The 13,789-nt window shown below is 48.6% G+C and overlaps 6 protein-coding genes across 6 annotated transcripts; 4 read left to right on the plus strand and 2 right to left on the minus strand.

The window, feature by feature from the left end:
- The first annotated feature begins 1,127 nt into the window (after window positions 1-1,127).
- On the plus strand, window positions 1,128-3,034 carry EDB82DRAFT_492583 (Eisosome component PIL1-domain-containing protein). The gene is made up of 4 exons (XM_025735242.2): window positions 1,128-1,421; window positions 1,535-1,617; window positions 1,787-2,312; window positions 2,374-3,034. Coding segments are annotated over exons 2-4 (936 nt in total). The 5' UTR covers window positions 1,128-1,421; window positions 1,535-1,615; the 3' UTR covers window positions 2,782-3,034.
- Window positions 3,035-5,061: 2,027 nt separating this feature from the next.
- On the plus strand, window positions 5,062-6,267 carry EDB82DRAFT_421715 (inorganic pyrophosphatase; the record flags this gene model as incomplete). Its single annotated transcript, XM_025735220.2, has 5 exons — window positions 5,062-5,244; window positions 5,421-5,540; window positions 5,594-5,937; window positions 5,990-6,073; window positions 6,126-6,267. The coding sequence occupies 5 exons, from the start codon at window positions 5,062-5,064 to the stop codon at window positions 6,265-6,267; spliced, it is 873 nt and encodes a 290-aa protein (XP_025587874.2).
- A 215-nt stretch (window positions 6,268-6,482) lies between these two features.
- On the minus strand, window positions 6,483-6,829 carry EDB82DRAFT_522069 (mitochondrial 54S ribosomal protein mL53; the record flags this gene model as incomplete). The annotated part of the gene is made up of 2 exons (XM_025735209.1): window positions 6,483-6,595; window positions 6,649-6,829. 2 exons carry the CDS (start codon window positions 6,827-6,829, stop codon window positions 6,483-6,485), a joined length of 294 nt encoding a protein of 97 aa, XP_025587873.1.
- Window positions 6,830-7,031: 202 nt separating this feature from the next.
- Window positions 7,032-8,366, plus strand: EDB82DRAFT_492592 (uncharacterized protein). The gene is made up of 2 exons (XM_025735198.2): window positions 7,032-7,411; window positions 7,461-8,366. The coding sequence occupies exons 1-2, from the start codon at window positions 7,116-7,118 to the stop codon at window positions 8,317-8,319; spliced, it is 1,155 nt and encodes a 384-aa protein (XP_025587872.1). The 5' UTR covers window positions 7,032-7,115; the 3' UTR covers window positions 8,320-8,366.
- A 132-nt stretch (window positions 8,367-8,498) lies between these two features.
- On the minus strand, window positions 8,499-10,043 carry EDB82DRAFT_107442 (class II aldolase/adducin N-terminal). Its single transcript, XM_025735187.2, has 4 exons — window positions 9,540-10,043; window positions 8,773-9,297; window positions 8,604-8,719; window positions 8,499-8,550 (listed from the first exon to the last, which is right to left on the minus strand). The coding sequence occupies exons 1-3, from the start codon at window positions 9,689-9,691 to the stop codon at window positions 8,626-8,628; spliced, it is 771 nt and encodes a 256-aa protein (XP_025587871.1). The 5' UTR covers window positions 9,692-10,043; the 3' UTR covers window positions 8,499-8,550; window positions 8,604-8,625.
- A 3,016-nt stretch (window positions 10,044-13,059) lies between these two features.
- EDB82DRAFT_472792 (uncharacterized protein) lies at window positions 13,060-13,714 on the plus strand (the record flags this gene model as incomplete). Its single annotated transcript, XM_025735176.1, has 2 exons — window positions 13,060-13,215; window positions 13,271-13,714. The coding sequence occupies 2 exons, from the start codon at window positions 13,060-13,062 to the stop codon at window positions 13,712-13,714; spliced, it is 600 nt and encodes a 199-aa protein (XP_025587870.1).
- Between the last annotated feature and the right edge of the window lie 75 nt (window positions 13,715-13,789).

A 13,789-nucleotide genomic window follows, 5' to 3' on the forward strand; every position in this document is an offset into this window, starting at 1 on the left:
GCTCTAGGCTCTGAATGTGTGGAGGGACTTCGTCTTTAGTTGAGATGGGTGGGTGAGGCAAGTTCCGAATGGTCATCCTTGGTCAAGGACCCCTCTCCTTGTTTGCGCCAGGTTGTGCCAACATGGGTTGGTCAGAAAGAAACCGGGCAAAAGACGCCAGGGCATTGGGCATTTTTGGTATAAGATCAAACGAAAGAACCCTCCTCAAAGACTCACTCACACGTTCTTTTTTTATCTTTCATCGTACAAATCAATAATATCTCATATTTTGGAGTCAATACGCATTCTCACGTTATCTGTCGCAGCAATCAAAACAGCTTGAAACAATCACTCGATATTACTACGACATTTCGCAACCGATAAACTATTCGCGTAACAAACCTTTAAACAAACGCCAACATGTGTTTCAGTGATCCCAAGCCCAAGACCAAGTACTACTACCACGAAGAGATCACGCCTTCTCGGCGATACACCGGTCATCATCACCACCACCACCATCACCATCACTCATCCTCGCGCTCTCCACGAGCCAGCTACACGAGTGTCTCAAGGCGGTCTTACAGCCACAGCCCGCGCACCAGCGAACGTGTTGTCTACGAGCGCCGTTGATCGTCCAGAGAGGAGCAATGGCAAATTGCGGGTGTAATTGAAGAAAGTATGACGTTGTACAAAGCAAAGTAGCACTTGGCAGGCTGCGTTTAGTGGTATTGGCAATGGGTTTTTTGTATTGATGCGGAACGTATGACTTGTGGTGGAGGATAATTGTCTTGTTAAAGATATGGGTACAGCAGGGCGTTTTTGCAGGACAGGATTAAGCACTGCAACGAATGAAATGAAATGAGCTAGACGATAATTTATTGTTACTTATCACAACAGAGAAAGACCAATATGAGAATGAAACATGGGCACGCCTATTTGACCAATATTCTTGGGAGCTACGGATCTTGGGTTCATCACATCTTGAGCTGAGCTGAGGTCTTCTCAGAGATGCCTCTTGGTTGACGTAGGTTCTCTATCGCTTGGGCGGGGTGCGGAGTGTCCCGCAGTGCTGGATCGTCGCTAAAGTGGTCATGACATCACTTTGCATTCCGCCACTGAGCCAAAGGAGCTCTCTAAGACAGCGCGTTACTCCAAATGTAAGTCCCAGTGCATCCGATAACATGAAAGGGCACTCGCGCTTCTGAAAGCAGGGAAAGGTTCTTAGGTAGGTAGCTAAGTATTGTCGTCAACGTCAGTTTAAAATGTTTCTCCAACTTGTTTAAAGCCTGCACGATCCCTGCCCTTGGGTTGACACTGAACCTTCTGGTGATCTCTTACATCCATCCCCCTTGTAACCTCGGAACCAAGTCCCATACGATTTACATTGATCTACTCTTCAAAAGTGGCCCCTCAGCTGAAGTACTGAGTCGCCTTATTTTACTGTAAGCTTGTCACTGGTGGGCGTTGATTCACGATGCTGCTGCTTTGTAATTTGTCTCCTTATGGAAAGTAGGAACAGACAGCGTCTTGAGACGCCAGAACTGACCGTGTAAAGGAAGGCGCATTCGATACAATCCCACATAGTTCTTTCTTGCATTTCAAACAATCAGATACAGAGATCCATTTCGTCGTCAACATGTGAGTTCAACATTTACATCCATCGCCGTACCTCCATCTATTGTTTGCGCGCATCTTCCCAAACTCACCAAGTTCCTATAACAATGTCGCGCTTTAGCTTCGATGCATCTGCCTCACGCAATGGGTCGATATCAGGGGAAACACCAGCTGACGTGATACCCTTTCTCAGGAATCGCGCACTTTCAATTCGCTCCAACAAATCAAAAAACTCTGGCGCTTCTGCTGGTAGTAAGAAAGGGGGCTTCTCCTTTAACTCACTCAGAGGACAAGTCCAGCCTGAACTGTCCCGTAAGCTCTTCCGTCTTATCAAATCCGAGAACAACCTCATCGGCGCTCACGAGACGGCCGGCCGTGAACGAGTTTCAATCGCAACTCAGCTGTCAGAATGGGGTGAGCACACTGGTGATGACAGCATCAGTGACATCTCGGACAAGGTTGGTGTCGTCTTGAGTGAGATGGGTGAACAGGAAGATACATATGCTCATGCGCTTGATGAATCTCGATCATACCTCAAGGCTATTCGCAACACCGAGAAGAGTGTGCAGCCTAGCCGAGAGAACAAGGACAAGATTGCCGATGAGATTCAAAAGCTGAAGTTGAAGGAGCCTGGCAGCACAAGGGTGCCTGTCCTTGAGCAAGAGTTGGTGCGAGCTGAGGCTGAGAATCTCGTTGCCGAGGCTCAGTTGACAAACATTGTATGTTGCGAATTACACTCTTCACCCTCGGTCTTGAGAAAACTACTGACTTAATTTTCAGACCCGACAGAAGCTCAAGGAGGCTTATGCTGCCGAGTTCGCCGCCACCATCGAACGAGCCGAGAAGCAGATTATCTTGGCAAAGCATGGCCGCCGTCTGCTGGAGCTCCTCGACGACTCGCCTGTTGTACCTGGCGATACCCGAGGCGCCTACCAGCATTCTTCTCAGGCTCGACAGATTCTTAACGATGCCGAGGACGATCTTCGTGACTGGCGGCCCGAGCCCGAGGGTTTCTCTACTCCTATTGAGAGTCGATCCCCAACCCTCGAAGGAAAAGGCAAGGAGCCGCAGATAAATGACGATCACATATCTCCTGTTCAGTCTGAGGCTGCCACGTTGGAGTCCGAAACATCTCCTCAGGAGCAAAGGGGTATTAAGTCCTCCGTTTATGCTGAAGTCGCTGGCTAAGAGAATAATTATAGTCTATTGAGCGCGGGGGAACGGGTTCTCTTAGCTGGTGCGAGCTTTGTCTGTTTGTCTGAGCAAGTGAGGGGCCTTACTCACTTTTGTTTGACTTCGCTTGGTTGGTTTATCGCGAGTTTTTAGTATCGGGTAGGTAGTGTTTGGTGCCGATGGGTTTGCTATGAGGTACTGTATGTTTATATCCTGCAAGTACTGTTTGGCTTTTTTTTTCAGTTAAATCATATCAGTTTTTTCGTCATGTGGTATAGTTCTTGTCAAGTTTGACAGCGCGTGAACCTTCCTCAAAGTAAACTTTACGTTATGAAGCATAAAAACCTCCCAGGACGTCATTTGCTCCTTTCTCCTTCTCAACTATTGCAAGCTCCTGACTTGACGTATAACCATGAAGAGACTCGGCAAGCCAAACTGACAACCCAACGTAACCAGTCAACTTACCAAACCAACTGCAAGTATATCTTCCTATCACCGCGCAAGAAGCCAAGGCTAACCACTCATCACAGACGAGGTGCTTGTTCGGCGAGGAAAGCACAGATTCAAAGCAACTAGGGCTGTATATTATCACCAAACCTCCAGCTCAGACATCAGTTGGCCGCAAAGTATCGCTTTGGAATTCTATATCAAAAATACTTCGTCACAACACAATATCACAGGAAGATCTCCTTGGTTACAAGATGTGTACTACACTGCGCGAGTTTACACGTTGCAGCGCTTGCGAGAAACTGCGCCATACAAAAATGTTTCTCACTAAACATTGCAAGGAGTTCTGGAGAACGGGTGCTTGTCCTCATGCTTTGTATCCAACTACAACTTCGTTCATGGCGCAGCATGAATGCTATTTTTGCAATCCGACCAGGTGGGAGAAAGATGAGCAGAAATATCGAAATGATGCGCACGATCAGAGGGACGAGGAGGATGCGAGCGGCGAGGAGACAAGCAACGACGATGACAGAAATGGAGAAGAGTCGGATGACAACACTGAGAAAACATCTGCTGGTCACGACGAGGTGGACACAACATAGATGGAAACGACGATACTATCCTCGCGCCGAAAGTGCGTTTCTTTGAACATTCGTCCAACCTAGCTCTTAAGTCTTAGAGTATAAAAATAAGTAGTCTAAGAACCATAGTCTAAGGAGCATAAAGTGACCTACCTACTAATTTCGTCTCTTATCCTCCCAGCGGTTATTTTTTTTTATTACACTGGGGACATAGTAGTAGTTAAGTGAATTATAAGTTAATATGCAAGTAATTTCAATTGGACTGCCTAGCACCTTGAAAACGGATAACACGTTTTCGCTGTTTAATGTTCAAACTGGTCTTCCTCAATTAAAAAGTCCCTTTGCTCCGTGATCGGAACCACTTAATAAGCCAGCCTTAAATAAAACTACCAAGTAGATAGGTATCGTGTTCATTGGCCCTCAGGGGATTAGAAAAATTGACCGCTGGAAGCATAAGAGACGAAATTAGTAGGTCACTTTATGCTCCTTAGACTATGGTTCTTAGACTACTTATTTTTATACTCTAAGACTTAAGAGGATATGTTTCATGTCAAGACATTGAATCGATCATGGCCTTCTTTAGCTCTTCGGACTGCCGTTGGCTGTGCTGTGTGGATATGACACGGCAGATAAACCAGTCAAGTTTAGCACAGCCGAGACCCATCATGACATCCAAGATCAGTTAGTTCTCCGTCAATATCTTCCTTCCATTGACCGACTGAATTTCCGTCTGGCCTTGCAAGAAAAAAGACCTCGGTCTCTCTTGTCACACAACAGCCGATGACCGCGGTGTAAGTCTACCTGGACACGGGCAAGGTTTCCGTGCACTCACCGTATACTTCTTGATATCAATCCCTTAAAGCCTCTCTACCTCCTTCTATTCCTTTTCCCCGGGGCTGCTCCACTCTTCGCAGCCCCTCAAAGACTGCTATTCATGTTCTACCGCCGTCTGTTATTCCAGAGGTCGCTACGCACCACTACAGGCACTGGAACACTGCTGCATAGGCCCCTCGCAGCGCCGTTACCACTGCTGTCATCTCGCGTACCAGGACGGGCCAATTACATGGCGTCCTCTACAGCACGCAGCCCTGTTGCTGCTACAGACTCGGGTTCGGGCGGGAGAAACAGTGCCCCGCCCCCTCCATCCTCACCCCTTCCCTCTGCTACGTCAACCGCCAAAATCTCTTCTTGTCGGACAGCTCAGATTGCTCGACACTTTTCCACCTCTTCATCACCCACCGGTCCTGTCTCAAAGCAAAAGCCCGACATGGCCTCCAACTACACCGTCCGCAAGGTTGCGGCTCCCAACACCCTCGAGCACCGAGTCTACATCGAGAAGGATGGACAGCCCGTCTCTCCTTTCCACGATATTCCTCTCTATGCCAACCAGGAGCAGACTATCCTGAACATGGTCGTTGAGATTCCCCGATGGACCAACGCTAAGCTTGAGGTATGTTTTTCCTGCATCAATTGCTGTTATTTCTTGCCTCGTGTCTTCCTCACAATTTGTTGCGCTTTATCAACAGCTGTCGTGTGCCCCAACATTACCCCTCCCCCTCATGGCGCAATCACCGCCCAGACCAACAGAACAAAATAAGCGTTGATGCTAACAAAATCCCTCTCCAGATCTCCAAGGAGGAGCTTCTCAACCCTATCAAGCAGGATATCAAGAAGGGCAAGCTTCGATACGTCCGAAACTGCTTCCCCCACAAGGGTTACCTGTGGAACTACGGTGCCTTCCCCCAGGTATGTTGACCGAATCTATCATGATCTGAATGTACCACTAACTCTATCACCAGACCTGGGAGGACCCCAACACTGTCCACCCCGAGACCAAGGCCAAGGGCGACAACGATCCTCTCGATGTCTGCGAGATCGGTGAGCTCGTCGGTTACCCCGGTCAGATCAAGCAGGTCAAGGTCCTCGGTGTCATGGCTCTCCTCGACGAGGAGGAGACTGACTGGAAGGTCATTGTCATTGATGTCAACGACCCTCTCGCTTCCAAGCTTAACGACGTTGAGGACGTTGAGCGACACCTGCCCGGTCTTCTCCGTGCCACCAATGAGTGGTTCCGTATCTACAAGATTCCCGATGGCAAGCCCGAGAACCAGTTTGCCTTCACTGGCGAGTGCAAGAACAAGGAGTGAGTGTTGCTACTTCGTTGCTGCCATTTCAAAACTAACACCCTTTTCTAGCTACGCTCTTGACGTTGTCCGCGAGTGCGCTGAGGCTTGGGAGCGTCTCGTCACTGGCAAGACCCCCTCTGGCGGTGTTTCCACGTAAGTTTCTCATCCTGGTTGACATGCAAGATTCATACTAATTCATGTATAGCACCAACGTCACTGTCCAGCACTCTCCTTCTCGCGTCAGCCCTGACCAGCTTCCTCCTCTGCCTGCTAACGAGGAGCTCCCCGCCGAGAAGATCGACGCTTCCATTGACAAGTGGTTCTTCATCAGCGGTGCCTCTGCTTAAGTGTTTATAGACCATCTTGCATAAAAAGAACAATTCGGATGGACATCTAGTCTTCACAAAAGTTGAGCATAAATGCTCGGAGCAATGTAAAACATGATGCCAATTGTCGTAATATTATACAAGACCCCTGTGTTGCCCCGCTGGGATTCGTAGATGTACATGAGTCGTTTCCTCAACGCCGTCAATGCATGATAGTGATACAGTAAAGTGGTATTTTAATCGGTCAAATCGGCTGCCTTTTGCAATTGGCGTGAATGTCGGTCCACCTCCTCGACAAGTCCCTTGATGTTGACCTTTTGGCAATCAAAGTTGAGCTCTTTGCCATCCTCTGTATCTGGTTAGCCATTGACCCCTCCAACGCGGCTATACGAGACAACGTACTGAACTTAACCCGTAGAGAGCTAGGTTCTGTAGAATTTCGAGGTAGAATCGTCGATGTGATGTTTGTTCCGTTGGCTCGAGCATTCGGGGGTAGGAATGTGAGGAATAAACGAGCTGGCTTCGCGCAGGTCGAGAACGGGTTGAACTTGGCCGAGACCTCTGTCATGAATTTTGTAATCATCTCGGCGGCGGAGGCACAGCGTGCGGGCAATTCGGCGAAATTAATTAAATGAGGGCGTCGAACGTGGTCGTTAATTCACCTAGCCGTTATTCGGCAGCTTCACGATGCTGAAATTTCGAGGTCGGAAGGGTGCCTCGGTACATGCATATTGTCCTAAAGGGGCATCATTCGACCACCGTAACGTCATGATGCTAATGGACCACGTTTCGAGATCGACTTACGAAGGCACGTACATACCAATTAAATTTCCACCCCGACACAATATCACGACTCGTGTAAGCCCGAAATGTCTTTCGAGGGCTTGCAAGAGCGCCTGACTGCTCTACAAGAAACCACCGTACAGCTCAAAGAGCTCATCGACCGACTCGGAACGCTGAAATTCCAACCTGGCTCTGTGCCCCTGAACACCGACGAAGAGAGTAGCGAAAGTGGCGAGCTGAGTGTAGAAATTACAAGTACTTTACGAGATGGAGAAGAAGAGCATGAGCTTCTGCAAGAAGAGGTGGAATTCCTCCGCGGTGCAAAGCATGATAAGGTCAGGTTGAAAGAAGGTGTCGAAAAAATTGGAAAGGAGCTCGAAGGGTACGACTTACACCAGCCTCTGTCTTGAATTATTTCTAATACGATACAGTTGTCGCCTATCTTTTCGAAAAGCACGATTGGCAGCGAAACATAGTCTTGCGCAGGCGCAAAGGCGAGAACGCGAGCTACTCCTTACATCATTTTCACAACCAGCATCCGAGAACAACTCTCTTTACCCCGACGACGAAAAGCCCAACCGTGCCCAACGCCATCACTACCACCCCCAACAGCAACAGTCCAGCCTCACCGAAGAGGACCAGCAGACTGTTGGAGCAAGCGCCAATGTGACTAATGCTCTACGGCGCACGCACGATCTGATCCAGGCGGAGCTGGCGCGAAGCGAGTTTGCGCATGAGACGCTGACTGAGTCATCCGCTGCGTTGAAGAAGCTGAACGAGTCGTATACGGATTTGGATTCGATGCTGGCCAGCTCGAAGGATTTACTAGGAACTTTGCTGCGCTCGCAGAAGAGCGATACATGGTATCTCCAAACGGCATTCTACATGCTGGGTATAACGCTTGGGTGGCTACTCTTCAGAAGGTTGCTGTACGGGCCCATGTGGTGGCTTGTCTGGCTACCTCTGAGGTTGATGTTTGGACTGGGCACCTCGGCTGGTAGCGCAGTGATGCACGCCGGGTCTGGATCGGGCAAAGTGGAAGAAGCTGGACAGCCGAGCAAAGGTGTTCCCGTTGAGGGTCTGCCTGGCGATGACTTGCCCACTATCCAAGTTGAGACTGAAGAAGCTGAAATCTTGGAGGAGGTGGATAAGATTGTGAATGTGATTAGGGACGCAGAAGAACTTGGAAATATTCCCGAGGGCGATGAGGATAATGTTAAGAACCCAAAGAAGAGGATGTGGGAGGAACCCGAGGTCGTTGAGCAGGAACGCTCTAGAGATGAACTATAAAGCAATAGTCATTTAGTTTTGCGCCAACAAATGATCAGTTCCCAGGACCGCGTAACCATGAGTATTATGACTACTAAATGGTTGTGAAACTCACTTGTATGTGTGAGTTACATTCATCATAACCTGAGATATTCATTCTCTTATCCCTCATCATGGCCCATGATCCTTGTAACCACATGTCGAACCTCTCCTTTCAACTTCCATCAAAATCCGGTATCCTTTTCAACATGCCTAACTTTTTATTCCGCATATATCCACTGCATATTATCTATCGGAGTATGTACATACAAGATATGCCTCTCCTTTCTATGTTCGCTGGGGGGCAATCTGTTCAACTTCGCTGATCCAAGGAAGGCCAAGCTTCTTCATCTCAACAGCGAGTTGAAAGAGGTAGTCGAGACTATTATGTGTCAGTGTGAAGTGCTGGAGGTGGCTGATCAAATGGTTTCTTACCTCTCGCATTGAGTCTTGGCCTTGTGGACATTGTCACCCCAGACGTAGACACCATGACGACGGACGAGAACAGCATATGTATCGGGGTACTTGTCCATAGCCTCTTCGAGATACTCAGTCAGATCCTCTTCATGAGGGGTGTTCTCAATGACAGGGATGCGAAGGGTATCATGGTAGCCCAAGTTGCCTGTCTTGGACATGCCACGGCCAAAACCCTTAATCTGCTCGATGTTGTTGATCTCAAAAACACGGTCCTTTCCAGGGCCTTGAGACTCAAGCAGGAGAGTAACGAGGACAGCCCATTGTGAGTGAGTGTGGATGCAGCAACCAGCTCCTCGACGGGTGAAGGCAGCGAGGAACAGAGGAGTACACTGAGAAGGCTTGTAGCAGGGAGGGGATCGCAGATATGTACGCTGGTTGATCTTGTTGTGGTTGGGGTCCTGCTCAGAGAGGGCCATGACATAGATGTCGGTGTTTTTCATAAGCTCTTTTTGCACGCCTGAGGGGGCGATGTATACGAGATCACTATGGCCGTTATATGAGTATCATTCGTATACGCATTGTCAAAGATGGCTTGATCCAAATAGCAAAGACTGGTTTGGCGACCCTCCTCACTTGAAGAGGGGAGTAACACATTTGGCGATAGCTACTTGAGTCAAATTGGGGGCATAAAATATTTGCGCCTCCTCCAACTCATGATCGCGGGGTCGCGGGGTAAAGCAATGAATGGGTCAAGTGAAGATAAAGTCAACAGCAGTTAGACATACTCATCTCGAATAGAGCAGCCACCTCCAGTACCCGTGACCCAGCCCAAGTTCCAGAACTTTGCGCATAGCGAGGGAATTAGGTTGGCAGGATGGTTAGGATCCTCCGAAGTAATGAGGGCATCGCCAGTTTGGCGTTGTTGCTCAGCTGCCATCTTGCCTTCTTTAGGTCTCGAATATGTTATATCCAAGATTAATTTAGTGAGTATATCGGAGCAGCCGAAACGGATGTCGGAAGTGGTTGGCGGCTGTGGCGGTCTCGGTGTAACAGCTTGTGATGCACAGGGAAATGAGATGATATCACGGTCAAAGCACAATCAATGGATATGGAGTGCAGATTTTGGTACCAATCTTAACACCCAAAAGCCATAGGTGCTTAGCCTAGGATTTTAGAGCATCTTAGTGGCTGGAGAGTCTGTAGGTGCCCTGTGCAATCACAAGCGTCACCGTTTCTGAGAGATGAGAGAGATCCGTCCAATTGACAGCCACAAATTTACCATTTGAAGCAATGGCTGTTAGGTTAAATACAGTCTAACTAATTGAACAATTAGAAACAGTAGCTTGAGAGCGTTTGGCGCTTATAATGTACAAGCGTTAGATGTATTTCCCTTAATCCATTTGACCGCAAAGACCTCTTGTGCGACGTTTTTTTGTTCTTAATATGCAATCCAGATTCCAACATCTCGATGCTATGCGCATTCATGCTTGAATCTGATGTTGTATTGCATCTGGTGGCAAGTCAAGCGTGCTATGAATAGGAATGGGGACGGAAAGGCCGAGAACGGTCCAGAGCCGAACCAAGGCTCTGCCTGTTGCGTCGTGAAGCTTCGACGATACTTCGCCCGTTGAGACAACAGGTCAATGCATTAACTCAAGGGTTCATATCCTATCTAGTAGATGACTCAAAGTTTGAGATGTACGGTAGCAACGGCACCTACCTAAACGGTGGACGAATGCCTTGGAAGAAACCTGATCTGATGCCTGGGAGTTTAAAGAACTGGTGGATAATATTAATTAAATCTCACTTGTTTGATGAGTGTGAGAAGACCATCTTTTTTCTTGGTCTTGGCCCTGGACCTGGCTTTAATGACCATTTTCAGCTCTCACGCCGATGCCGGGAAGCTAAGCCCTGATCCTAGTACTCAAGTATAATAACCGTAGCAGTACATATAGGTACGGATGGATATTCGTACAGGGCACATAATTCGCAAATGCCCCTAATAACGAAAGGAATAAGTCCAACGGCATTGGCATCCATCCCAATATGGGGAGGACAGGGATGGTTACTACAGAGCTCGTATTCATGGGAGAGCATGAGCCGACAGCTTTTGCAGGTGACAGGCGACAAGCGACAGACAACAGATCAAAGCCAGGCCCTGTCTGTGTCTAGGTTTGTCGTCAACTCACCCACACTTTTTTCCGACTCAGTTTTCGCTACACGCGCCAGAAGATGCGCCATGTACGTGGCTCTCTTGTCTCTATGAGGGAAGAAGCGAATAGAAGAGAGTTTGTTGAGCACCTCTAGTGACAGTGCATTGACATGACGCTGGTGTTAACCAAACAAATTCACTCTAAAACAAAGTCTCTCAATTCGATTCTCCAGAAATGGTCTTGAATTCCTCGGCCCGTGTTGTTACTCAGGAAGAAAAGGCCTCAAGATGAGCAAAGTGGCTTTTATTCATCACAGTGATGCACATGCTCGATATGTGACTATAGTAATATATAAAATATTTTACGGCACTGTAGATACTGTAAAGGCAAACCATTCCATGTGTTGTTATTATTGTGTTGTTTGTCTAGTTGTATCGGATTGGCTGGATTGCAAACACTGCCCTGGTGGTTTAGAGTCTCGGACACCCTTCCGCTCGCTCTCTCACCCCTTGTAGCTTGCTTCCAAATGGAGGCAGGGTCTATTGTTGTCTGGCCTAGTCTACGGATGGCATGGTCACCCCCTGAGACAAACTCGAGTCCAATCGATTTCCAGATCCTTCCCTAGTGCAGGTAACTAAAGTTAGACGCTGGGAGGACAACAAAAACATGAGAAAGCAGTAGGAAGAGTCAATTTGAAGGCTGCAAATCAGTGTGACAAGACTCTAATTTCTGACAGAAACAACACAATGTCCAGACTACCACCTATTCAAGAGGCTCAAAGACTCAGATGGTGGCCATACCTCTCAGCAACACGAGGTTATGGAGGCGAAGCTGGTCATGATGGATGGATGAATTGATGGTCAAAGTGGAGGAATAGGATCAGTCTATGTGGGTCAATGTTATTTTCTGCCTCTCAACGTCTTTGAGAAAGCATCATAAGTCTCTCTGCCGAGCCCAGGTCTAAGCGACGTCCCGATCATCTGAGCAAGAGAGAGAAAGAGAGAAAGAACCATTCACAGACAAAAGGACAACAAGGGTAAGAATACTGCAGGATCTGCACTGAGCCGGAATTACAGGCGACTTGATCCAAGCAATTGGGCGTTTCCTCCCCCAGTCAACCCATGTGCGGGCTGGCAAATGAGTGGTGGTTTTCTGCATCATGGCTTGCAAATTTAAAATTGAGGTTTGGGCTTTTTTCCCCAGATATTATACCAAATTACTACTGTGATGTGATCACACCTAACTAAATACCTAACTCACCCGATGGATCGACAAGGAAATCTCACGCCCTTGTCGAGTCTCCTCTTTCGTCTGTCTCCTGGGCTCGCTACTGTCCGATTGTAACTCTCGCTCTCCAACTTGTTCAACTCTAATAAGTGGTGGCACAACGTGAAGATGTATTGTTGTGTGAGGCGGGGGGTTGCGTGGCATTACCAAAGAGACCAAAAGTCCCCCTATGTCGATTTGATGGTGTTGCGTTGCCATGATACGGGACCCCGAATATGTTGTATGCATCATGCGTACAGAAAGCTACTGTTCAAAACGAACGGCAAAGCGGATTGATCAACCCGTGAAAGACCATGGGTCTCTCTCAGTCCACAATCTTCTCTTCCTGATCAAATTTATGGATCCAAGCGGCCACAATTCTAGCGCCATCATGGGTCCCTTTCCTCTTTTCGCTCACCCCATGTTCCCTGTCCCACCTCATTCAGTGGACCTGATGGATCCCTATCCCCCGATGAGCCGGGGGGTGCAGCCTTGGCGCTCTCTTCTTGTTAGTGTGACCTACTGTTGATTTCACTCAGCAGTCCTAGAGTCCATTTAGTTGGGCCTGGGGTGATGGGGTCTGAGACTTTGCTTCTTGCCTGGTCTTGTCTAGCTCGAATCTGTGGGTTGCCTGGCCTGGCCTGGCCTGACCTGACCTGAGGGGGGTGCCCCTTTGCTCTGTTCTGCATATGTTGCTATTAGCTACCTACTCGAGAATTCATAAAAGGACTGTCCAGCCCCGTCTCTTACTGACTTCTTTCCTTTCCCTCTTCACCCTCGTTGTCATATCAAATCTGTCACTCGTTAGACCAGACTACCATTCCCACTTTCGCTTTTAAACTACTTTACTCAACTAATTCTAATACCAACTCCAAAAACCATCAACATGCGTTTCACATCAATCCTCGCTGCCGGCGCTTTCGCCACCATGGCCGCTGCCCAGAGCAAGACCGTCTCCCTCGACCCTGCTCAGCAGTCTCAGGCCGACTGCCTCTCCGACTGTGAGCCTGGCGATGTCAAGTGCCAGTCTTACTGCATCACTGTATGTTACAACAACGATTCCCCTGTCATGTGTAGAAAACTAACAATCCCAATAGGTTCCCTCTCCTGACGAGAAGAACATCGAGGAAACCACCAAGTGTGTTGCCGCCTGCCCCAAGGGCAAGGGCTCCGAGGCCGACACTGAGAAGTACACCGTTTGCATGAACGAGTGTATCGCCGACAACTACTGGAAGTCCGTTGATGGTACCCCCCGTGGCACCGACGTCCCCGATGTCAAGAGCAAGGCCTCCGAGGCTGCCTCCTCCGCTGCTGAGAAGGCCACCGCCACCGGTACTGCTGCTGAGTCTGATGCTACCGCCACTGGTGCCTCCGCTACTGAGTCCGAGTCCGGCTCCGACTCCAGCTCCGAGGAGACCGGCTCTGCCTCTGGCACTGCCACTGGTACCGCTGCTGAGGTCTCCGAGACTGGTAACGCCGCCTCTTCCCTCGTTGGTGGTGTCTCCTTCCTCGGTCTCGTTGCCGCTATCTTCGCTCTGTAAATTGGGTTTCCTGCTTTAGGATAATCTGATTTGGCATGACGGAGAAGGATTTAATGGGTTTTATTACAGCGGTAA

This window comes from Fusarium venenatum (genome assembly GCF_020744135.1).
Source record: "Fusarium venenatum strain MPI-CAGE-CH-0201 chromosome Unknown EDB82scaffold_1, whole genome shotgun sequence".
NCBI lineage: Eukaryota > Fungi > Ascomycota > Sordariomycetes > Hypocreales > Nectriaceae > Fusarium > Fusarium venenatum.

What these genes read in the sequence shown, in the direction of transcription:
- EDB82DRAFT_492592 (XM_025735198.2), top strand. Translation starts at nt 7,116, where the DNA reads ATGTCTTTCGAGGGCTTGCAAGAGCGCCTGACTGCTCTACAAGAAACC. An exon ending in ATTGGAAAGGAGCTCGAAGG is followed by an intron (nt 7,412 to 7,460) that starts GTACGACTTACA and finishes AATACGATACAG; the next exon opens with TTGTCGCCTATCTTTTCGAA.
- EDB82DRAFT_492583 (XM_025735242.2), top strand. An exon ending in AGGCTCAGTTGACAAACATT is followed by an intron (nt 2,313 to 2,373) that starts GTATGTTGCGAA and finishes CTTAATTTTCAG; the next exon opens with ACCCGACAGAAGCTCAAGGA.
- EDB82DRAFT_107442 (XM_025735187.2), bottom strand. Translation starts at nt 9,691, where the DNA reads ATGGCAGCTGAGCAACAACGCCAAACTGGCGATGCCCTCATTACTTCG. An exon ending in GGCTGCTCTATTCGAGATGA is followed by an intron (nt 9,298 to 9,539) that starts GTATGTCTAACT and finishes TAACGGCCATAG; the next exon opens with TGATCTCGTATACATCGCCC. An exon ending in GCCAAGACTCAATGCGAGAG is followed by an intron (nt 8,720 to 8,772) that starts GTAAGAAACCAT and finishes GACACATAATAG; the next exon opens with TCTCGACTACCTCTTTCAAC.